Source organism: Theropithecus gelada, chromosome 14 (assembly GCF_003255815.1).
Source record: "Theropithecus gelada isolate Dixy chromosome 14, Tgel_1.0, whole genome shotgun sequence".
NCBI classification, from domain to species: Eukaryota; Metazoa; Chordata; class Mammalia; order Primates; family Cercopithecidae; genus Theropithecus; species Theropithecus gelada.
In genome coordinates, this window is record NC_037682.1 from 111,145 (window position 1) to 135,485 (window position 24,341).

The 24,341-nt window shown below is 59.5% G+C and overlaps 1 protein-coding gene across 1 annotated transcript in view; it reads left to right on the forward strand.

Moving 5' to 3' along the window:
- The first annotated feature begins 23,248 nt into the window (after nt 1–23,248).
- Nucleotides 23,249–24,341, forward strand: part of ANO9 (anoctamin 9) — a 14,057-nt gene continuing 12,964 nt past the window's right edge. Inside the window, exons 1-3 of the mRNA XM_025357055.1 lie at nt 23,249–23,355; nt 23,836–23,970; nt 24,060–24,156. Coding sequence (XP_025212840.1) covers nt 23,249–23,355; nt 23,836–23,970; nt 24,060–24,156 — 339 coding nt within the window. The remainder of the gene's footprint in view (nt 23,356–23,835; nt 23,971–24,059; nt 24,157–24,341) is intronic.

The window sequence follows — 24,341 nt, forward strand, 5'->3', positions numbered from 1 at the left end:
TTTTTTTGAGACTGAGTCTGGCTCTGTCGCCCAGGCTGGAGTGCGGTGGCCGGATCTCAGCTCACTGCAAGCTCCGCCTCCCGGGTTCACGCCATTCTCCTGCCTCAGCCTCCCGAGTAGCTGGGACCACAGGCGCCCGCCACTTCGCCCGGCTAGTTTTTGTATTTTTTAGTAGAGACGGGGTTTCACCGTGTTAGCCAGGATGGTCTCGATCTCCTGACCTCGTGATCCGCCCGTCTCGGCCTCCCAAAGTGCTGGGATTACAGGCTTGAGCCACCGCGCCCGGCCCAACCACCTTTTTTAAAAAATACATTTGCATTTGAGTCCTAAGCCACGAGGAGATGCAGGGCACCTCAGCCTTCCCGCTGAGCTCAGTACAGTGGGGTCCTTCAGAGACCTGCCACAATCACAGCAGAGGACCCATTTCAGAAGGCCCCGCAGACCTCCACTCCTAAGGGTGCCTGGATTTGGCGACCCAGAAACTCACTCTCCGCTCAACACTACACTTACAGAACGCGTCTTCCTGGAGACAGCCCTTTAGGGGAAACGGGCTGGGGCTCAGCTGGGGCCCAGGAGTCCCCTGTGTCTCCCGGCCTGCCCCTCCATGAGGCCCACCCTTTCCTCCATATAGGTGACATCAGATTTCGGTGAGGAGAGTAAGATGACCCCGGTTAGGATAAGAAGAGTCAGGAGTGTTTGGGGGCAGGTGCCATGGCTCACACCTGTAATTCCAGAGTTTTGGGAGGCTGAGGCAGGAGGATCAACTGAGCCCAGGAGTTGGAGACCAGCTCGGGCAACATAGTGAGACCCTGTTTCTACCAAAGATAAATAAATAAATAACTGGGCGTGGTGGCATGTGTCTGGCCCCAGCTACTTGGGAGGAGGCAGGGTGAGGGGAGATTACTTCGGCCCAGGAGTTGGGGGCCACAGTGAGCTGAGATCACATCCCTGTACTCCAGCCTGGGTGACAGAGTGAGATCCTGTCTCAAAAAAAAAAAAAAAAGAATGAAAGAATAAAAGAAAGAAAGAAAAACAAACATGGCCGGGCGCGGTGGCTCAAGCCTGTAATCCCAGCACTTTGGGAGGCCGAGACGGGCGGATCACGAGGTCAGGAGATCGAGACCATCCTGGCTAACATGGTGAAACCCCGTCTCTACTAAAAATTACAAAAAAAAAAACTAGCCGGGCGAGGTGGCGGGCGCCTGTAGTCCCAGCTACTCGGGAGGCTGAGGCAGGAGAATGGTGGGAACCCGGGAGGCGGAGCTTGCAGTGAGCTGAGATCCGGCCACTGCACCCCAGCCTGGGCGACAGAGCGAGACTCTGTCTCAAAAAAAAAAAAAAAAAAAAAAAAAGAAAGAAAAACAAACCAAAAACAACAAGCAGCGTTTAGATCACAAAGCCACTGATGTGATGACGAGCAGAAGCACGGTGGCTCCGGCTGTGTACGTGCCCGGCCAGGGCACCTTCATGCAGTGTGTGTGGTGCCTGCAGGCAAGTCAGGGCTGTAAGTGACACTGTGCAGGTCATACAGCAAGGCGGGCGGCGGGGCCTGGAGCCTCCTGGACACTCGGCCATCACAGCCATTCCCTGAGCCTCCGTCTCAGCCGCACCCTGGAGAAGGCACAGCCTGCCTTCCTGAGCCTTCCTGAGCCTTCCTTCCAGTGGAGTGAGACCATTACAGGCGGGCTAAGAAACCCTACACGTTATAGAGAAAAACAAGAGGGATGGGAGTGATTAGGGAGGTTAAAACAACTATTTTTGTTGCAAAGCCAGGTCCCAGTAAAACCATGCCAGGAGGGCTCGTGGCCTGGGAGGCATCTCCGGAGACCACAGCAAGGAAGGAGCATGAGGAGCAAGCAGTCTCGAGCTCAGCCTCCATCCCCAGCAGTTCTGAGAAACAGCAGGGACCTCTCCAAAGGGTGCACATGGCTGAAGTGACCTTCGGAGGAGCCAGGGACAGCCTCATCCTGGGGCTTCCTGATGAGGCCCATCTTGTAAGAGGAACAAGGTCAAGGGGCTCCAGACACCCAGAACGCTGCCGAGGGCCCACAGCACAGACAGACAGGGTGTGGTGTGCACGGGAGCGGGACTCTGCCTGGCTGGAGAGCAGGTGCCGGGACAGGAGCCTGTTGTGAGGGAGGCCTCCAGTGGGGAAGCTAACAGGGCCTCCACAGGACCCTGCCTTGGAACCACACGGCCGCCCCACATGAGGGGTTCTCACTCTGGGCATAATGTCTATAAGAAAACGGGTGGAGGAGCCCCAGCCTAAGGGAGGTTAACCATGGAAGAGACGACAGCCCATCAACCTGCTCAGATGCAGAATGGGAGACCCAGAAGCTAGATCAACCTGAGGACACTGCAGGACCCAGAGGAAACCCCTCGTCCTCTCCACTGGGCTCAGGAAGAAGATGGGAACAACCAGGCCTCAGGGAGACCCAGAATGCCACCACTCTACACACAGACCCACCGGAGGAGGCGGCTGCTGCGCTTGGCCCCACCCTGACCCTCAGACATGCCCGCACCCCAGTCAGTGTCTGCCAGACGCAGCACAGGCTCCAATTCACATGCAGGATCCCAGGAATAAACGCAAAGCTGGAGGGGTGGGGCGAGCAGCCCGTGTCCCTATAGCACACAAAGACAGGATCACATGCTAACAGAAGTTAAAATTAAAACTTGACTTTGGTTTTTCTTTGTGAGATGGAATCTTGCTTGCTCTGTCACCCAGGCTGGAGGGCAGTGGCGCGATCTCTGCCTCCCGGGTTCAAGCAATTCTCCTGCCTCAGCCTCATCATGCCCGGCTAATTTTTGAATTTTCAGTAGAGACTGGGTTTCACCATATTGGCCAGGCTGGTCTCAAACTCCTGACCCCCTGATCCACCCACCTCGGCCTCCCAAAGTGCTGGGATTACAGGTGGGACACTTGACTTCTGTAACACGACTTTCCATGACAAAGACCTTCCTGTGGTTTCTAAAGTGGCCACCAACCCGACACTCACTCCTTGTGTAGCCCAGGGAAACTCTGATCATTAATCAACCCTAACCCAACACCATCTTTCCATTTCCCCAAAACACAGAGATTACCTGAAATATAAAGACAACCCTTTGTCCCTTCAGGTAAATATGCACAGTCATTGAGGGGGCCACCACGTGCCCAGCACCCTCTTGGCCCTGGGGAAGCAGAAATGGGAAGACAGAGGACCCAGCAGGAAGGGAGGCAGAGGGTAAGGGACCCAGAGAAAGGGCACAGCAGCCCTGCAGGAGGACACGTCTCAAAGCTGCTCAAATCCAATGCTCCTGGAAAGTACGATCCGTATTAGTGAGTTCTGGTCCTTGTGCTACACACAGCATGACCTGCACACATCTTGGAAGTGACAGAGTGCTGCTCAAGATAGCACAAGACTCTAAAGGCAGACTTCTGTGTCCCTCTCAGGATGCCAGTTCTGTTCAATGGCTCCTCCCATCCCCCTGCTGTCTGGGCAGACTCTCCGGGAAGGTGTGGGTTCTGTGATCAGACACAGAACAGAGCTGTGATAAATCCTGGGAATTCAGCCACTTCACTAGGGTGAGGCCATGGGGAGAGCTGGCTCCCTGCCACGGGGAGTGGAAAAGACCCAGCTGCCTCCTTGGAGATGGCCAGTCTCATGCCCACTCTCATGGTGGGCAGGAAGGCCAAGACCAAGAGGAAAATGCCAAGGAAAGGCCATGCCCAGATGGGCTGCTCAAGGCCTGCGAGAGGCTCCTGGACCGGGCACTGGCCCTCCTGGCTCTGACCAGCAAGACCAGAAAGACTTCATCTGGCTATTCGTGCTCCCAGGTACAGGCAAAGCTGGGAAAGCCCCAATCCAGGACGACAGAGAAAGGCATCTTCCAGAAACCTGGGGTATCTGAAGGTCAGAGGTCACCCCACACACAAAGTCCGGGGGTCACTGAGAAGGCTCATTCGAGGCGCCCATTCCGAGACATAAACATAAAAACTCTCAGAACATCACAGTGGTCCCCGGCGGGAGCTGATCAGCAAGTGTGGTCATCCGAAGCTGCTTCATCGTCTTCCACGGACAGGCGACAACGTTCACAGGCACCTCGCCAGGTAAGGGGTCTCCACGTGTTCTCCCAAACAATTTCCAGACCACACGAGCTGCCACGTCTTCGCACAGCGCTTCTCGGAGTCTGTGGATCCAAACGTTTTCCTCTGGACGTTCCCCACAATTGTCCTTGCTACCCTGAATGAATCTAGAGAAGAAGAGCTCAGCCTTGTGCTCCCAGCGCCAGGCGAGCCCTGAATCTAACTGCAAGCCCTATCCCTAAGGCTGACAAGCAATCACAGAGAAACAAAATTCACACACGGCAGCCATCACTGGCCGGAGGAAGTGCACCCATCCTGGAAAATGAACGCCCTGGCTGGGTGTGGTAGCTCACGCCTGTAATCCCAGCATTCTGGGAGGCTGAGGCGGGAGGATCACTTGAGGTCAGGAGTTCAAGACCAGCCTGGGCAACACAGGGGGACCCTGTTTCTGTTGAAAATAAATAAATAAAAATGAATAAAAAATAAAAAGTAAAACTATCTAAAACACAAAATTAAGAGTTAAAAAAATGCCAGCACAGCAAATCAGTACAGGTGGACTCAGGAGGTCAGTGCAAGACTCTGCAGGTAAACAGAATTCTCACCAGACAGGCACTGAGTTACCTGCCACGCGGAAGCATGAAGCTCCTGCCTCTGCACAGGGAAGGGAGGAGGCGCAGCAAGAATCTGCCCCATGCGTCTCTACAGGGACAGGGTCGAGGGGAAAGCCAGAGCCAGAGCCACCCACCCAGAAGACCCAGGAAGGAGGTACCCAGACCAGCCAGCCCCATTGCACCTGCTCCTGGAGAGCCCCCCGGCCCCCTTGGCCTCCTGACAGGCAAGCCCTGCTATGCCCAGGCGTCTGTGTCCCAAATACCCCTTGTGGGCAGGGACCACTGGTCTGTGCTTCTAAAGAGACCAGCACCTCCTACCTTTGAACTGCTGCTGCTGCTTCCCTGGTACTGGGTGGGCTTGTGTGTGCCCCCTGGCTTCTGCCACACTCAGCACCCCTCCAGCCAGCACATTTTGTGCCTTCTGAAGTTCCATGCCTGTGCCAGAATCTAAGCTTCTTGTTTAGTTCTCTGCTGTGTCCCGCAGAACGGTAACTGACACAGTAGGGGTCCCCAAAATGTGCTGAATGGTCAAATGAGAAACAAGGAGAGCCAGTCCAGTCTTCTTGCTCCAGGATCTCAGAGACTCCGGTGGTCCCCAGCTGTGCTGTGCGAGGACGGCCTGAAGGGGTGTGGCAGGGCACCTGACGGAGAGGCCTGATGTCCACAGGGCCGGGAGGCCAGAGGGTCCACGTGGCAGGCACCCCATCTCCTCTCCCTCCCGAGGGCCCCACAGCCACCTGGTGCATTCATCTCCTCAAAGGAGAGCTCGGATGCCCTCCTCGCAACAGCAGCTGCCCACACCTCATGGAAGACCCTGCGTGGGGCCTCCTCCACCCTAACCCACTTTCCCACCACTTGGACAGTCTCTCTCCAGAGCTTTGGCTGCCGGTGACAGGCCAGGGCTGGTGAAGTCTCTGTCTGTGGTGGTACCTTCCCCTGACATGTCCCTTACTCCTCCATCAGGCTCTCTCACCCCTCAGATTTGCTCTCCGACCATCCCACAGTACGGTTCTCTTGGAAGCGTCCATACAGCCTTCCTTCCACTGCTGGCCGCAGGTGCCTGTCTCCCACACGCTTTCCTGGGGCTGACGCCACCTCTACTGCCCCTGTGCCCCCCGGCCTTCCACAGGATGGGACCTGGGCACCTTGCAGTCAAGAAAAGCCAAACCCTCCTCTCACGAAGCCTGCTTTCAGGTCGACGGCTTGATCCTTCTCACAGAAGAGCATCGGCAAAGGGCCAGCCCAGGGTCGCAGCCATCGGGAGGAGGACCGGCGCCTGGAGCCTGTCTGGACACAGAGTGCCACACTCCAGCTGCTCCCGGGGGCCTCTTCCTTCTCCACCCCCATTAAAGGCAGAGTGGCGGACAGGGGGACCCCAAGGTTTAGCTGGGGCTGAGCTGTGCAGGGAGGAGGCGCTGGCCCCGCTAGGGGCAACTGAGGAGAGAAACGGAGCCTTGATTCGACGAACACCGACTACATTCCTGAAACACGCACAACACTCTGCTGATCAACACGATCGCCACGTGGGGCCGGGGGCGACACACAAGATGATTTCCTGCAGCCGCAAGCACTGAGGAGCAACCACAGGCAGAATGACGGGGGACACAGGCGACGCTTGGACCGCAGGACAGAGAAAGCGTTTCTGGGGTGACGCTGGAGGCGAGTGGCGGGGAAGGGGTCAGGATCGCAGAACCGCGCGGTCAGAGGCAAGGCGGGCAGGGGTGGGGAGGGCGGCGAGAGAGACGCAAAGCGGCCGCAGGGAGGGTCTGCCCAGGGTCTCCCCCGCCTACAGCGCCGCCCTCCGCCCTCCGTCAGACCCGGCGTCGGGAGCTCGGTCCGGCCGCTCCCCGGGACCCGGGGGGCGGTGCTGCCACACCCTCGAATCCCCGGCCGCAGCCCCGGACTCCAAGACGGCGGGAGGGCGCTGCCGGGGACCCCCAGGCCAGCGGTGCCGGGACCCCCAGGCCGAGGACACCCTCGCCGCCCCGCAGCCGCCCCCCGCCCCTCACCAGAAGAAGGTGTTGGTGCCGTCGTCGTAGACCTCGGACTCGGTGCTGCGGCGGCCCGCGCCCGGCCCGGTGGCTCGGCCGGCAGACGGCACGTCAGGCGGCTCCTCCAGCGAGGCCTTGCCCGCGGGCACCGGGGACTCGGGCCGCGGACCCCCGGCGTCCCTGCGCTCGCCCCTCCGCATGGCGTTTCGGCCCGGAGCCGCTCCGCCCGGCCCCTCGACCCCACGCACACCGGGTCACCGGCTAGAGGACGCGCCGCCCACAGCGCGAAGAGCGCCGGGAAGGGGTCGCGGCGCTGGCCGGCGGGGTCTCAGGAGAGCGGCGCGGGGCCGGCCAGGAAAGGGTGTGCGGTGCATTGTGGGGCTTGTAGTCCGCGCGGGGCATACTGGGCCTCGTGATCCGGCGTCGCCAGTTGGACGCAGTGCTTGCTGGGAAGGATGCCGCCTGGTTGCCAGGAAACCAGAGCCGAACCGCCCTGCGGCTGAGGTCGCGGGAACCCAGCTGCGGGTGGCGCGGGTCTCGCCAAGGCCGCCAGAGCTTGGAGGTAACCACAGACATCCCCGGCGGCCTGGCCCCAGTCCCTCCACCCCTTCGCCCCTTCCTCGCCGACAGATCCCGGAGCCCAGCCCCGTTCTCCTTTTGGGGCGCTTCTCGATCCTTCACCCCAAGCGATCTGGGTCATTCTTTTCCGCCGCCCGGACTGGAGTGCAATGGCGAGATCTCCGCTCACTGCAACCTCCGCCTCCCGGGTTCAAGCGATTCTCTTGTCTCAGCTTCCCGAGTAGCTGGGATTACAGGTGCCCGCCACCAGGCCCTGCTAATTTTTGTATTTTTAGTAGAGACGGGGTTTCACTATGTTGGCCAGGCTGGTCTCGAATTCCTGACCTTGTGATCTGCCACGTCGGCCTCCCAAAGTGCTGGGATTACAGGCGTGAACCACCGCGCCCGATCTGGGTCATTCTTTCGCTGGATCGCGCGAAATTGGGCGGCGAGAATGGTGCGGACACGCTGGTTTTGGTTGACCCAAATTGTTGACGTGGTACCCCGCAAAAAAATTAGCTCCTGAGCCACTTTGAAAAGCAATGTGGGCCGGGCGCGGTGGCTCAAGCCTGTAATCCCAGCACTTTGGGAGGCCGAGACGGGCGGATCACGAGGTCAAGAGATCGAGACCATCCTGGCTAACACGGCGAAACCCCATCTCTACTAAAAAATACAAAAAACTAGCCGGGCGAGGTGGCGGGCGCCTGTAGTCCCAGCTACTCGGGAGGCTGAGGCAGGAGAATGGCGTAAATCCGGGAGGCGGAGCTTGCAGTGAGCCGAGATCCGGCCACCGCACTCCAGCCTGGGCGACAGAGCGAGACAAAAAAAAAATTAAAAAAAAAGAAAAGCAATGTGGCAGCTCCTCAAACATGGAAACACGTGTCCACGCCAAATTTACACACAGCGCTCATGGCTGCAGCATTTTGATAACAGCCGGCATGTTATTAGCGGTAGAGGAGCGAAGCATGCGCTTCTACAGCACGGCTGGACCTTGAAAACATTATGCTAGGCAGGCCGGGCGCGGCGGCGCACCCCTGTCATCCCAGCATTTTGGGAGGCCGAGGCGGGCAGATCACTTGAGGTGAGGAGTTCGAGACCAGCCTAGGCAAAGTGGTGAAACCCCATCTTTACTAAAAATACAAAAATTAGCCGGGCGTTGTGGCGGGCGCTTGTAATCCCAGCTACTCGGGAAGCTGAGGTGGGAGAATCCCTTGAACCCGGGAGGCGGAGCTTGCAGTGAGCCGAGATTGTGCCACTGCACTCCAGCCTGGGCGACGGAGGGAGACTCCGTCTCAAAAAAAGAAAAGAAAAGAAAAGAAAATATTATGCTAGGTGAAAGAAGCCCGTCACAGGAGACTACGCCTTTTGTGATCTATTTGTATGAAATGTCCAGGAAATGCAAATCCATGAAGACAGAAATTAGATGAGTTTTCACCGGGGGCTGGGGAAGGGGTAATAAGGAGCGACTACAAAGGGTAGCAGGTTCCTTTTGGGGCGATGAAAATGCTGTAAAATTGACCTCGGCTCCTATCTGTGAATGTCCTAAAAACCACTGAACTGTTCGCTAGAAACGAGTTGAACGGGTGAACTGCATGGTATGTGAAGTATATCTCATATCAACTTTATTGAAATATAACTCACATACTAAATACATAAACGTATTTGCGGGGCTCCTGCACAGCCACGCCCAGCAGGGATGGGGCCTGTGACAGGACCTTCACCCCAGCTCCTGACACACAAGGCTGGGCAGTGCGGGACGCGCTGGCCCCAAGAGGCGTGCTGTTGGATCTCCCCAGGCCCTGGCCCTGGCCCCCTGCCCCAGGCCCTGGCGCCGCCCAGCTGGGGTCGGCTGAGTGGCCAGAGCAGCCAGCTCCCGCCCATGCCATCTTTCCAGCAATCACCCGACAGGCCTGGTGCCCTGTGAACCATCCTTCAGGTCCCCTCCCAGACCTCTTCCCATCCCAGCCGGTGGCGCTCACATTCCAGGCGCCTCTCGGTGGTGTTGGGGTCATTTCCTGCGTATGAGTGTTCCCTCAAACTGCACAGAGAGCCCTCCTGCCGTCCCTCCGGGGTGCAGAGGCCGGGGCGGGGAGATGTACCGGCCCCACTGGGGTCCCTGGCCCCAAGGACGCTGCGCGCGAGGCGGCCTCGCAATGACGCGCTGGCCAGTGGGCTCGGGGGCGGGGCCGGGGGCGGGGCCGAGGATGGGGCCTGTGGGCGGGGCCTTGGGACCCGGAGTAGCGTGATCTGGAAGGCGGGGCGCTGCCAGACCGCGCGGCCCCGGGCGCGCAGACCACGTGTTCGTTGCCCATCACTACGGAGCTCTGGCCAAGTGCCAAGTAGAATTCCCAACGCTTTGTAAATGCTAACTATTGTGATCTTTTTTTTTTTTTTTAAACAGAGTCTCATTCTGTCACCCAGGCTGGAGTGCAATGGCACGATCTCGGCTCACTGCAACCTCCGCCTCTCGGGTTCAAGTGATTCTCCTGCCTCAGCCTCCGGAGTAGCTGGGATTAAAGGCGCACCCACCACCATGCCTCTAATTTTTGTATTTTTAGTAGAGACGGGGTTTCACCAAGTTGGCCACGCTGGTCTTGAACTCCTGACCGCAGGGTGATCCGCCCACCTTGGTCTCCCAAAATGCTGGGATTACAGGCGTGAGCCACCACGCCCGGCCAACTATTACGATCTTAACACACCCCTTAGGTTCTATTTTTGACTGTCGCTTAGAGACAAAAAAAGCTAAGACAGAGAAAGGTTGGTGAAAGCTACACCCACCTCTTTCCAGACCCCGGAGCCTCTACTCTGAACCCCTGCACTCTACAGGGAGCTTTCTACCTGCAGTTTTGCACCTGGCGTCTCATATCTGAGTCTCACATTACCCTGTCCCTGTCTTCACCCCAGCTGCATAAGTGCACCCCCCCCCCCCAGGCATGCGTGGACTGGCAGAGTCCATTGCAAGACATGGGCCTGAGAGGCAGGGGTGAGGCCGGAGGTTTGTGGCTCAGGGAGCACCGTGGCTGGTGTTAGGAGGCAGTGGAGCAGCTTGGAGGACTTGGTTCTTTGAAACGCCAGAGCAGCAGAACTGGGGGTCCCCCGCCTGGGGAAGGGTGCACGGGACAGAAGCCTTCTTCAGCTGCGGAGATGCCCACCAGGAGCCTTAAGGCGCTGGAACTTTTAAGAAAATGGTCAATTCCGGCCTTACCCAGGGACAGAGCTGGCCAGAGTCACATTTATGGTAGTAAATAGTGAATGTTGGCGAAATGCTTTCTAAAAATGCCCTTGCAAGGAAGGGAGAGGAAGCCCAGGAATTTCTAAAGTAACAATGCCTGTTATAGTATTTCCCCTGGTGCGGTAAATCCGTAAAGGTGAGTGGATTACAGAAAACTTACCGTGCCACGCGCACACCTGTGCCTGGGAGTTTTCTCCGGCTTGTTGGAGGAAGCGTGCACAGCAGGACTGCTCCCCAAGTCAAGAAGCTGGAACTGGTGGAAATTTAAGGCCCGGAGGTGTTGGGGAGGCAGCAGGGAGACCCAGTTGTCCCTGCAATGAAGACATGAGGGGTTTGGGTCCCCACCCCAATGCCAGCCTGGTGTGGCAGGCAAGGACGGCTTCAGGTGGACCTCAAGGGCAGAGGCCCATCTGGGAGAGGGTCTCCCCTGCAGGGGCCTGAGGCTGGCGGTCACCTGCCAAGCACTGTCAGCCAAGAGGCTGGAGCCAGCAGGATGCTTGAGACCAGCCCGGAGAGAATACAGGGGCAGGGGCTGCCTCTGAGCAGTGCTCTGGACGAGGCATTAGTGTCTGTGGCCATGCCCAGGAGGCTGTGGGGTGGGGGAGGACAGGTCTCTGAGGGGCCCAGAGCAAAGGTAATGACAACTGGTGCTCACACCTGCCCGAGGGATTTCACCTGGGCGCTCCCTGGCCCTCGCCGGCTTTGTCATCTGACCTCTCCACGGGTGGCTGCCATATCCCCCAGTTAAAAGGAGGCTTCAGGGATGGAGGAGCGGGCTCTGCTGCACGTTGGGCTTCAGGGGGAGGCGGTCTGGTGGATGGGGTCTTCTGAAGTGGGAGGAGGAAGGACAGAGGAGCAGGGTCCAGGGTCCACAGAGGAAGAGCAGGAGGCCTGCGGGGCCTTCGACCAAAGTTCTCTGCCAACGCAGGGCAGGGCCAACTGCCAGGACGTCCAGGTCAAACTCTTGCCTCTTAGGAGCTGCATTCAAACCCGGAAGCCAAGAGTCAGGCTGAGTGTGGGGGAAAGAAAGTTTAAAGTAATAGACTTGAATATGGAAATAAAGCAAATTTAATGAGACAGTTTATTAAAGTGTTACGTGTTTGTGTTAGAAAATTTGAAAACAAACATAATGAAGAAAAGCATAATACACCATCCTTCATTGACATTGTTAAGCAAATGTAAATATCAAGTATCAATCTACTCTTCCCATATTTTAATGCACCTTAGCTTAGTTTAAATAAACATTTTATACATGTTTGTGATAGGAGCATCGAACCACCATGGCACACGTTTACCTGTGTAACAAACCTGCACGTTTTGCACGCGTATCCCAGAACTCAAAGTAAAAGAATATTTAAAAAAATAAATTAATCTCTGCCAAGTGCAGTGGCTCATGCCTGTAATCCCAGCACTTTGGGAGGCCGAGGTGGGCGGATCACCTGAGGCCAGGAGTTTGAGACCAGCCTGGCCAACATGGTGAAACCCCGTCTCTACAAAAGATACAAAATTAGCTGGGTGTGGTGGTACACGCCTGTAGTCCTAGTTACTCAGGAGGCTGAGACAGGAGAATCCCTTGAACCCGGGAGGCGGAGGTTGGGGTGAGCTGAGATCGCGTCACTGCACTCCAGCCTGGGCAACAGAGCAAGACTTCACCTCAAAAAATAAAAAAAAACATAATAAATACATCTATTTTAATCTGCAAAATTTTTTTATACGTTTGTAATCTATGTTTTTTTATTTAACAGTATAACATAAGCATTTTCCTATGTTCTCAAAAACTCTTTGAAAGTATAACTTCTAATGTCTGCTTAATCAGCATATAAATGTGAATACCATGTTTTCGCTGATATTTTCCTATTGTTGAACATTAGTGGTTTACAATTTTTGCTGCAAATGACATATATACGTATTTTCATTACTTTGCATTTTTTTTAGAACAGTTTACAAAAAGTTAGATTAATGGACCAAAGTCTAAACAATTTTAAGGCTCTTAATACGTATTATAGTCGAATTGCCTTCTGAAAGGGCTGTACTGGTTTTCTGTCCAGATAGGACTGGGTGGGGTCCCCCTCCCTCCCCACCCTTCACTGAATGTGAGGGAACTTCCACAACAGGTGAGGCCCGCGGCCAGTGCAGCCACCTCGGTGAGCTCTCTCCCCTGAGGCTGGACGAGCTGGCCTTGCAGTCAGGACTCTGGGAGTGACTGAGGATTTCTCAGGTGATGCCCACGGAAGGTGTGGGGGGAGGAGGAACAGTTTCTGCAATGAAACTCGGAATGCTGAAAAAGTCATTGAAAAAGAGCACAGCAGCTGTGTGGACAGCTGAAGTGATGCCTGAGTAACTCACACGACCTGCCAGCAGATTGCTTTAGCACAATGACAACGTGAGCACAGAGAATCCTGGGCAGGCTGAGCTGGGGACTGGGGAGCCACACCCGTCACGGACAGTGTAGGAGCTGGGCACGTGGATCTTGGGTGTAAGTTCCTCCCATGCTCAACAAGCCTTGCAGATTCTGTTTCTGAACTAGATCGAACTTGGCAGCTGTGACTCTCTGGTGAGACTACTGGATGGTCCGTCTCCTGCTTACCCTGCTTTCTTCCATGGGAAAAGAGCTCACATGCCCCAGGCTTCCTTGCCGTAGAGTGTGGTCATGTGACGAAGGGTGCCTCCTTCACCCTTTCCTCTTCCCACTGGCTGGAATGTGGATGAGGTGACCGGAGCTTGAGCAGCCGTTTTGGACCAGGTGATGGGACCGTATGTTTAAGGCGGCACAGCAACAAGCTAAAGGCATTCTGGGTCTCTGATGACTGTAGTGCGGCCATGCGAGTCCAGGACTAGCCAACTCCAGACTTTTGTTTTGTTTTAAAGACAGTCTTACTCTGTCACCCAGGCTAGAGTGCAATGGTGTGATCTCAGCTCACCACAACCTCTGCCTCCCAGGTTCAAGCGATTCTCCTGCCTCAGCCTCCTGAGTAGCTGGGATTACAGGCGTACACTACCATACCTGGCTAATTTTTGTATTTTTAGTAGAGACAGGGTCTCACCATGTTGGCCAGGCTGGCCTCGAACTCCTGACCTCAGGTGATCCACCCGCCTCGGCCTCCCGAAGTGCTGGGATTACAGGTGTGAGCCACCGCGCCCGGCCAACTCCAGATTTCACTTACAGGAGAAATACACAGCTTGTCGAAGCCACCACCATTCTGCACACAAATCTTAATGTGTCCCATTTGGATTTGCTCCATCTGAGTTCACAGGTCCTCGGCCACCACTTCACTCCCTTGTCTTTGCCAAAGTGGTAAAGCTGTGGTCTCTGCTGCTGTCCCAGCCTGTCAGGAGGACCCCCAAGGATAAATATGGGTGGGGCCATGTTAACCCTTGGGGAAACCGGAGCCAACTGTCAGCCCTGGGCCTGAACCACAGTAGAGGGCTGCTGGGCTTGCCGGGGGGTGCTCTGGCCCCAGCGGGCCTGGTGCTGTTCGGTGTGACAGCGTCGGCCTACAGAGCCCTGTCCCTGCTTCCCAGCTTCCCAGCAGCTTTCAGAAGCGGACTCCTCGCCACACACACTGCAGACAATGCCTGCCAGCCCACAGCCTGGGCCCCCACTCCCTGCATCCCCTCCATCCTCGGGGCACTCCACTGGACGGTCACTCTCAGGACACCCAGAGTCTGCCCAGCTGCCGCCCTCAGCCCAGGCTGCACAGAACGTGCTCAGGGCCTGGGAATGTGGGGTGGGGGACTCCTCCTCCGTTGTCTACACAGCCTGGGGCCAGCCACGTGTCCCCAAGACTCCAAGGACTCCCCAGCTGGGGCCCAGAAAGCAGGGACTCGGTGGGAGAAGACAGTTTCTTTGTGAGTCTGTCTCGTCCTTAGTCCTCCTTGCCCCCGTTTCTCCTCTAAGGGAATCAACACTGGACCTGTGGGGTGGGGAGGCCGTGGCCTGGGGTGGGATGCTTTTGGAGGGAACATGGGGATGTGTGAGCAGGGGTGAGAGAGGCAAGGCAAGTGGGGGTGTTGGTGCCAGCTCTGTCAGGGGCTCTGTGCCGTCCTGCTTCCCCCTAGGACCAGGTGTCATGAGCTCCATCTCACAGTGGAAACCCCCTTCTCAGGAACCCTAGCCTAGGAGTCCCCCACCTGCCCCTCCGGCCCCTGACCTGCCATCTGGGCTCCAGGAAGGTGTCGCAGGCCCCAGGGGCTGGGGGACTCTCCTGGCCCGGACGCCAGCTCCTCCCCGACTACACCCAGGCGCAGAGGCTGCGGGACGCCGGAGGAGGAGGAGGGAGGGGCGAACCCCACGCGGAAGTCAGGTAGGAGCGCCCGCCACTGGCAGCTGCTCTCCTGGCTGCCAAACCCCGGCCGGAACTGCAGCCGCAGCCAGCATGCAGGTGAGTTCTGCGCTCAAAAGGGTCCACACCTGCGTGCCCCCAGCCACACCCACACCTGGGCCACCCGGCCCCAGCCACCGGCCACCAGCCCCACCAGGAAGGCGCCTGTGTCCCTGCAGGCTGCCAGGTATGGTGAGGGTGAGAGCCCGGCTCAGCTAAGCTGCCTGCTGGACCCCTGGGGCACGCTGGGGGTTGGAAGTGCTGGAGGAGGGCAGTGCTCCTCCCTCCAGCTCGGGATTCTGAGGACACCAGGGCTGGGCTCTTAGCAAGTGTGTGGGACCGGGAACCTTTACCAGAGTCCTCAATATGAGATGGAGCAGGCAAGTCCACCGGGGCTGGGGCTGCTGGTGAGGACCCCAGACGTTGCAGCTGGTCCCTAAGGGGGAGGGGCCGTGGGCTCCAGGCGGGCTGCCCCAGAGTTGGGAGCTGCAGAGTGGCCGGCGGGCTGTGGGCTCTCTGCTCCCCAAGGAGCCCTCCCCAGGCACAGGTGGGGCCGATTGCTGCAGCTGGATTCCGATTCTGGGGGTGGGGGTCCAGAGCAGAAGGGGGCGCGGTGCAGGAGAACACACAGGAAGACATCCTTTCTCCCCTCTGCCAGTGAAGAGGTCACCCGGGGCCAGGGGCCAACACCTGGGCGGGTCAGCACCTGGTCGGCCCAGGGAGGAGGCAGTGGTGAGGTGCAGAGTGAAACCAGACTCTCTCTCGGCCTGCCAGGGCCTCCACCCGTGGGCTGCACAGGCGGCCTCTTGCTTCACCTCTGCCCAGGGCTCTCCTCCGCCCTCCACATCCAGCTCCGACACCCTGGCTGCTCAGCCCAGCACCTGATGCCCCTTGACCTGAGCTCAGGGTCCCCACTGCCAGCCCCTTCCTCCCATGCTGGGGGTGGAGGAGAGACTTGGGGCTGGCCAGGGATTGGGTTGGGAGAGGCAGCACCTGGTTTGCCAGAAGTGAGAGCATCAGTCCTTCAAAAAGGACAGTTATAGCCGGGCCTGGTGGCATGTGCCTGCAGTCCCAGCTACTCTGGAGGCTGAGGCAGGAGGACTGCTCGAACCCGGGCCTGGTGGCACATGCCTGCAGTCCCAGCTACTCTGGAGGCTGAGGCAGGAGGACTGCTCGAACCCGGGCGTGGTGGCGTGTGCCTGCAGTCCCACTTGGGAAGCTGAGGCAGGAGGACTGCTCGAGCCTGGGAGTTCTGGGCTGTAGTGTGTTAGGCTGTTTGGGTGTCTGCACTGAGTTCAGCATCAATATGGTGACCTCCCAGGAGCAGGGGACCACCAAGTTGCCTAAGGAGGGGTGAACCGGTCCGGGTCGGAAACGGAGCAGGTCCAAACTCCCGTGGTGATCAAAAAGGACAGTTGCAGACACAGGGAGGACTTGGTAGTCCCAGCTCCAGGCTGGATCTGAGCGTGCCTTTCCTCTGCTCTAACCCCTTCCATGGCTCCCCACTGTCCCCTGCTGAAGTCCAAGCTCTCCAGTTGGCCAAGCAGCCCTCCCTGATTGGCTTCTGCCAACCTCCAGCCTCCCCTCTGGCAGCTCCCTTCTTGTCCTTTATGCTTCTGCAAAGCTTAGGTGCCAAGGACTGAGTCCCTGGACTCAGTTTCCATAGGTGCTGAGTGCTGAGTCACCAGGAGTAGTAGCTACCAAGTCCTCCTTGGAGGTGCTGAGTGCTGAGTCCCTGGGAGGTGCTGACTGCTGAGTCCCAGATACCAACTGCACCCTGATTCTCAGGGCCTGCCCACACATGTTCTTTCTCCCAGGAATTCTGCTCCCATTTTCTCACCTTCTGCCAACCTCTTACCCTACAATGCCAAGCTCCATGCCTCCTCACCTGCCAAGTAGGCCCCTGCCCCTGCGTCCACGAACGCCATGCACTGCCTGGGAGGGCTGCATGCAGGTCACTCCGTCAGTGTCTGGGGATGGACGGGCACATGGATGGGTGAACTGACAGATGACAGACTGGGCAGCTGGGTGGGCGGACAACTGGCTTCAGGGCCTCCAAGGGAAGGTTTGCTCAGAGGATGCGTAGGCTGGGCAGAGGCTGGGCACTCTGGCTCACAAGGTGGGCCTCTGTGTGCTTGGGACTGCGGTGGGCGCAGGAGGGGACCCTCCGTGGATGACGAAACTAAAGTTCTCAAGGGCCAGATTCCCAGAGGGCTCAGGGCGCTGGCCAAGAGGCCTGACGTGACCTCAGGAGGAGATGAGGCCCAAACACCTTCCCATGCACACCTGGGGGGACGTGCGTCACGGGACCCCTGGCCAGGCCTCTCAAGAGCGGGGTGGGGTCATATCTACACAGCCATCTCCTCTGCCTGACCCCAACCTGGAGGCTGGACTGGGAAGAGGAAGGATGGGCAGGACCCCCAGCTCCGTCCTCACACTCCAGCCCTTGGAAGGGAGGGTCTCCTGCGGGCTACAGTGTCTCTAGAAGCTTCCTCATTGGGAGCCGGGGGCTTGCCCACTGGATGCTGGCCTATGCCCACAATGAGGGTGCCAGGGGCCCCCCACCAACTCCTTGGGGCCCTGGGTTACTGGGTGTGTCGCCTGCGAGGGCTGTGGGGCAGGAAGGACGGGGAGGACAGTGTGTGGCTCTGTCCACCTTCTTCCTGTGTCTGCAAACCGCTCAGGTGACTCTGGGGGCTGGGGTGAGGGCACCCTGTTGTACAGATGAGGAAACTGAGGCCTGGGGCGTCTCGGTGGTGTCAGAGCCACGGCCTGGCCGGCTGTCCACCCAGAGCTGGCCTCCCTCTCTGGGTTTGCAGACGGCAAGGCTGGCTGAAGCTTCAGAGGTTCCAAGACTGAGTGTGTAGGGCCAGCCCCGGTCCCTGCCTTGGGAGCTGGGAGCCTGTGGGCCCACACACAGCTTCCTGGAGGTGCAGCCCATGGACTGGGGACATGGGGGTCCCAGACCTCTCACTGTGGATAAACCTCTCAAACAGTCTGCTTGGGTGGAAGTAGAGGTGACTTCAGGTGGTCCAGCCCCCACCTGTGAAGACCCCGAGGGCAGTGTGGAGAAGCCAGGCTCCCGTGGCTCCATAAACACAGGCCCTGGAAATGGAAGGACAGATGGACGGCCCAGTCCTGGAGGCTGGTGGCTGCGGCCCCGGGGATGGGCCGGTGGGTGTGGTTCCGTAAACACTGGCCCTGGAGATGGATGGACAGATGGACGGCAGATCCTGGAGGCCGGTGGGCCCAGAGTTCCGCAGCAGAGTCTCAGAGCCTGAGGCCTGTCTGGCTGTGTGTGCTGGGGGGCCCCACCTGTCTGGCTGTTGGGGGGGCTCCAACTGGCAGCCCTAGTGCTTCTGCCTGGTCTAATGGAGCAGCTAAAGGCAGCCAGGGGCTGGCACGCCCCACGTATGCGTGTAGCTCTGCCCCGGGTGGAGAGCTCCCTGTCAGCCCACGTCAGTGATGAGGGCTCCACACCCCACTCCCTGGGGTAGGCTGATTCGGCTGTTTCCAGAGGCGTGGGGTCATCACCCCAGGGCTGCATGATGTCTTTGGTGGGGAAGAGGTTTCTGTGCCTCATTTCTGGGGTGAAGGATGACTTCCCACCCTGACCTTTGAGAGTGATCCCCAAGGACAGTCCCTTCTCCCAGGCTTCTCTGAAAGTCCTGCCTAGCCTGGGGTCCCTGCCTCGTCCCTTCCTTCTCAGGGGTCTGGGCTCATCCTGCCTGCTTTCAGCTTTGGGCCCAGGCTGATGGGAGGGGGTCTCTAATTTCAGCGTCTGCCAGAGGAGCTGGGGTTCTGGGCAGAGGAGGGACCCTCATCCTGGGTCTGAAGCCAGGCATGTGAGGGGCCATTCCCCCACAAACCCCACTGACACACTTCCCGGGCTCCTACGGAGGCAAGCCACAGAGCCAGAGCTGTGACGCCCACGTCCCCCAGGGCCACCAGTCCCCTCGGGCGAGGCTGCCCTCTGCACTGAGACAGAGGTGCCTCTCCCGCCTGGGCAGGTGGCACGCCCTTCCCTGCATATCTGTCCGAGGATGGAGGTTTCTCCTCTGACCCAGGACGGGGGAGAAGTTTCAGTGTGGCATGCCACACCTGAGCGCAGGTATCTGTCCGTGGGCTGTTGGGAAGGCCAGGCAGGGAGTCAGAGGAAGGGCTGATTGAGGCAGGAAGAACTGCTGCTCTAGGACGGGGCAGAAGAGCCAGGTGAGCCCCGTGGGCCAACTAGGGCAAGAACCTCCCCACCCAGGGAGGCTGCAGTATGGCGCTGGGCGCTGAGATGGTGTCTGCGCAGCCCATCTCCCCGTGACCGGGGCGTCGGAGGCCTCAGAGCAGCGCTCCCCAAACTTTTCGGCACCAGGGACCGGTTTCACAGAAGACAGTTTTTCCACAGCTGTGGGTGTGGTGGGATGGTTTTGAGATGAAACTGTCTCACCTCAGATCATCAGGCACTGGATTCTCATAAGGAGCAGCTGAGATCCCTGCATGTGCAGCTCCCAGCAGGGCTCTCGCTCCTGCGAGAGTCTGATGCCGCCGGTGATCTGACGGGAGGCGCAGCCCAGGCGGGAACGGGAACGCTCACCCCCTGCTCACCCCTGCTCATTCACTGCTCACCCCGCTCTCACCTCCTGCTCACCCCCCTACTCACCCCTGCTCACCCCCTACTCACCCCCTGCTCACCTCCTGCTCTCCTCGGTTCCTGACTGGCCGAGGACTGATACTAGCTGTGGACCAATCCCCTGCCTGAGAGCCTCCCATTCTGGGGTTGGTTGGATGCATTTCCTGGCTTCTGTGGTTGAGACACTAGAGAGAATGGGGAGACCTGTCCCGGAACCAGTAGCTCCTGGTGTGTGTGTGGGGGGTGGGGGCTGGAGGGCAGACCTTGACTAGGGTTACAGACTTAGCGAAACAAAATAAGAGACAGGGCCAGGCGCGGTGGCTCACGCCTGTAATCCCAGCACATTGGGAGGCCAAGGTGGGCGGATCACCTGAGGTCGGAAGTTCGAGACCAGCCTGGCCAACATGGAGAAACCCTGTCTCTACTAAAAATACAAAATTAGCCGGGTGCAGTGGTGGGTGCCTGTCATCCCAGCTACTCGGGAGGTTGAAGCAGGAGAATCGCTTGAACCCGGGAGGCGGAGGTTGCGGTGAGCCGAGATCATACCGCTGCACTCCAGCCTGGGCAACAAGAGGAAAACTCGGTCTCAAAAAAAAAGGAAAAGAAGAAAAAAAAAAAAGAAACAGACACCCAGTCAAGCTGAATGTCAGATAAACAACATTTTTAGTGTAGGCGTGTCCCATGCAATCACTGGGGCATCTATCCTATCCTACCCTACCCTACCCTACCCTATCTATACTACATCCTTCTGTTGTTTATCTGGAAATGAAGTGTGACTGGGTGGCCTCTGTTTTACCCGGCAGCCCTCAAGGGCCAACAGGCTCAAGCAGTCAAGTGAGACTTTCCGGAGGAGGCAGGTCTTGAGCTTGGCGAGGATGCAGCAGGGAGACGGGAGGGACTCAGGTGCAGGGACCGGGTGTGATGCAGCCAGAGGGGACTGCCTCAGTAATTAACAAATATCAGGCGGACGCTCTGAGGCCCTGCAAATTCCCCTCCTCCGGAAGGTTCTGGCCCCAGACTCTCATGTCCCTGTGTCTGCTGGGATGTGCCTGTGGCAGTCACCCCGCGGGAGCCCCGTGCACTGTGCCCTGCAGGCACTCACCTCGCCTGCTGCAGGACCCTCCCTGTGTGAGGATGGCATGGTGTCCATCCGTCTGCCCAGCCCCCGGGACCTCACGTGAAACGGGGCCGCTGTGAGTGCCCTTGTCTGCACCTCCAGGGGTGGACGGGCTGGGCCAGGAGCTGGGAGCGTTCGATTTTAAACACAGTCCAACAGGTTTCCAAACCCGTGCTCTGATATGCACAGCACTGGGAGTGTGCAGGGGTGCCTGTGGCTTCTCCCGCGCATCGGCGTCTCCTGGTCCTCTGACCTGCGTTTCCCTGGCTGTTCTGGCGTTCCCGTCGCCTCCCCTGTCGGCTGCTCACCATGCTCCTCTTCCGTACAATCCCGCTGGCCTCTGTGGGCTGCATCTTCCCTTTTGCATTTGCAGGAACCCTCACGTGCTTCCGTCTCCACAGTCTTGTCGGTTGTTTGCAGGAGGTCCTGGCCCTCTGGCCTGTCACCCGCCTACAGCCAACTCTTTGGGACTCTGCTGTTCTCACTGTGGGGAAGGACGGTGTGTGACTATGTGGTCTGACGCAGGGACCCGCCAGTGAGGGGCCTCTTGCCCCCAATCACATCCTCCTATCCCTTTCTCTGCCCCCAAACCCCCAGGGCAAAGACAGCCTCCGGATCCTGGTGGAGCCCGAAGGGGACAGCTTCCCGCTGATGGAGATCGGCACCTGTGAGGTGGGTGTCCGTGGGCCCCTCCCAGGCCCCCCCTGGCCCTGTCCTGCCCCTTCACCTGCACCTGGCCCGGTGCCTCCTCCCTGCAGGCCGAGGCCTCTGAGCAGTGGGAATATGTCCTCGTGGCCCATCATCACACCCAGGGAGACCCCCGGCAAGAGCAGTTCCTGGAGGAGCTCAGGAGAAAGGGCTTCCGCACCAAGGTGGGCTGGTGCCCAGCGAGGGGCAGGGGGCGTGGGGCTGGTCACGGGAGCACGGAGGGTCAGGCTTGGAGGCTGTCTCCTGGGCTGGAGGACTGGGGAGAAGCAGGGGCGTGAGAAGCGAGGAGGCTCCGTGGTCTGGGCCCGGGCTGCAGAGGTAGGGAAGGTTCGGAGGTGGAATAGAGGGTCCCGTGTGCTCCCCACCCTCAGAGGATACAGGACCAGAAACGGGTCTTCTTTGGGATCCGTGCTGACAACAGCATCTTCGACCTGTACCGCACCCTCCTCCTGGAGCCCGAGGGGCCTGCCCCCCACGCCGAGCTGGCCGCTCCGACCCCCATCCCGGTCACCACGAGGTGAGAGGCTGCACCCAGAGCTGCGGCCAGGAGGATCCCTTGCCACCCATGTGCTTGGTCCAGACCGGGCAGGAGACAGTGCCAGGCTCCGGGCATCGCCAAGGCAGGACAGCCACGTGGTCTCAGGGCAGGGGCCACAGGTGTGAGACCCACTGGCCGTGTGAGCCTCAGCTTCCCCATCCCAATAAAGGATCATGGAGGTTCTCACCTCTCAGAGCGTTCTGAGGGCCCCGTGTGGCTGCCTGCGTTCCTGGGGACAGAGCCAGCCTTAGGGGGTGGGCGGCGTTTGCAGAGGCCCAGTGGCCCCTCCTGGACCAAGGCCAGTGTCTCTTGAAGACCCCTCGTCTCCAGGTCTGATGCCCCTTCCTGGACACTGTCCCTGGCCTCCCAGGCACAGACCCAGAGGCCCGGCAGGGACAGCCTCCTCACTCCCTTAGGCCCTGCTTCTCCCCAGTCCTCCAGCCCAGGAGGGAGCCTCCAAGCCTGGCCCTCCATGCCCCCATGACCTGCCCAGCCCCATCCAGGCCCCGCAGGGCTCAGCCAGAGCCTGCTTTGTGGACCGGCCAAGGACACTCCTGGCATTGGTCGCGAGGCAGTGGAGGGGGCAGTGGAGGGCATCTGTGAACATCCGTGAACAGAGAGCTGTGGGTCTTCGGGGGTCGCGAGGGGGCATCAAAGGAGGGGAGGTGGCTTGAGGGGGCGCGTGCCTGCGACGTGCCCTGGGGTGTCCAGGAGCCATGTCTCTAGGCACAGGGGGAGGCTCAGAGCCCGGCTCTGCCGTCGGACACCTGGTTGTGCTGCTTCGTGGCTGTGTGGCCTCGGGACATTCCCTTTCCTGAGCCGCAGTCTCTGCACAGGCAGAACAGAACAGCTCCCAGGGTATAAGGAGGGTGTGTGCAGATAAAGGCCGGGGTGTGCTCTGGACACAAGGGGCCTGCAGATGGGAGGTGTGGTTGGAGGTGGGGGCTGTGGTCTGGGATTCTGGGAGGGACGGGCTGGGAGGAGAGGAAGCCCCCAGCCCAGCCTCATCCTGGATGCCTTGGGGCAGGTCAGGCCCTGGGAGCACTTTAAGGAGGGTGCAGGGGGAGCTCCCGGATGGGTTGTGGATTCTGAGTTCCGGTCAGGGCTGGCAGGCTGGGGGCTCCGCCAGGACAGGGAGGGGCCTGGGCCTGGCCAGACCAGAGGGCAGGTCGAGACCTGGAGGCAGGGTCCACTGTGGTCACACGGGCCCACCCTGCTCTGGCTCTTGAATCTCAGAATCCGAATTGTGAACTTCGTTGTCATGAAGACCAAGACCTCGGCTGGCGGTGAGGGCAGGGCTGGGGCACCGACGGGGCGCCGTGGGCAGCCTCCCCCCAGCACCTCACTCCCCCTGACTCGTGAGCCCCTGTGACCCACAGAGACCTTCGAGGATCTGGAAAAGGACGGGGTCTTCGAGGCCAAGTTCCCCCTGCACAAGGTGAGGAGTGGGCAGCCGGGAGAGGGCCTTGGGGTGGGACCCTGGGATGGGGGCTCTCATTTCCTGTCACCCGAGCCAGGGGGAGGGACACCTGAAGAAGACGTGGGCAGGCTGGAGACACATGTTCCGCAAGCAGCCAGTTGACGAGATCAGGTAACGCTGGCCAAAGAGATCACAGGAACCCCACGGATGCCCCCAGATACCCACGGGAGCCCCCACAGCCCCGCAGGCTAACCCACACACACCACCCGGAAGTTGCCACCCCCGTGGATGCCTCCACACCACCACAGCTGCCCTCACCCCTGTAGACGCCCCCACACACCACCCAGAAGATGCCCCCACACTGCCCACACCCCCACAGATGCCCCCATGCCCACAGACGTGCTCCCCATTCAGACTCACTGATGCCACCAAAGGAGAGACCCGCCTCCCCCACCCCTGTCCCTCCCCAACCGCCGCCTCCCCCCACCCCGTCCCTCCCACCCCCACTGCCTCCCCCCACCCTCGTCCCACCTCTACGCCCCCTCCCACCCCCGTCCCTCCCCCACCGCCCCTCCCACCCCCGTCCCTCCCCCACCGCCCCCTGACAGCCACGTGCCCAGCGGAGTGGGCCTTGACTGCTGCTGCCTGCAGGAACTACTTTGGGGAAAAGGTGGCCCTGTACTTCGCCTGGCTGGGCTGGTACAACTACATGCTGGTGCCGGCCGCCCTGACAGGCCTCTTGGTCTTTCTGAGCGGATTCTCGCTGTTTGATGCCAGCCAGATCAGGTGGGCTGCAGCAGGGGCCGGGCGTGGGGGTCCGGGCTGAGCCCTGCTGCCAGGAGGAGCTGGCCCCAGCCTCATCCCTGCCCCTTCAGCAAGGAGATCTGTGAGGCCCACGACATCCTCATGTGTCCCCTCGGCGACTACAGCCGCAGGTACCAGCGGCTCTCGGAAACCTGCACTTTCGCCAAGGTTTGTCACCTCTGGGTCCACCCCAGGGCCTGCGGAAGATGGGCACAGTGCACCCACCCGGAGGTGGGGAGGCCAAGGCCTGGAGCCCTGCAGAGCTGCTCAGTTTCCCCACAGGGCTGAGGGGGAGGCCCAGCCCCAGCCCCCCCCCCCCCCCCCCCCCCCCCCCCCCCCCCCCCCCCCCCCCC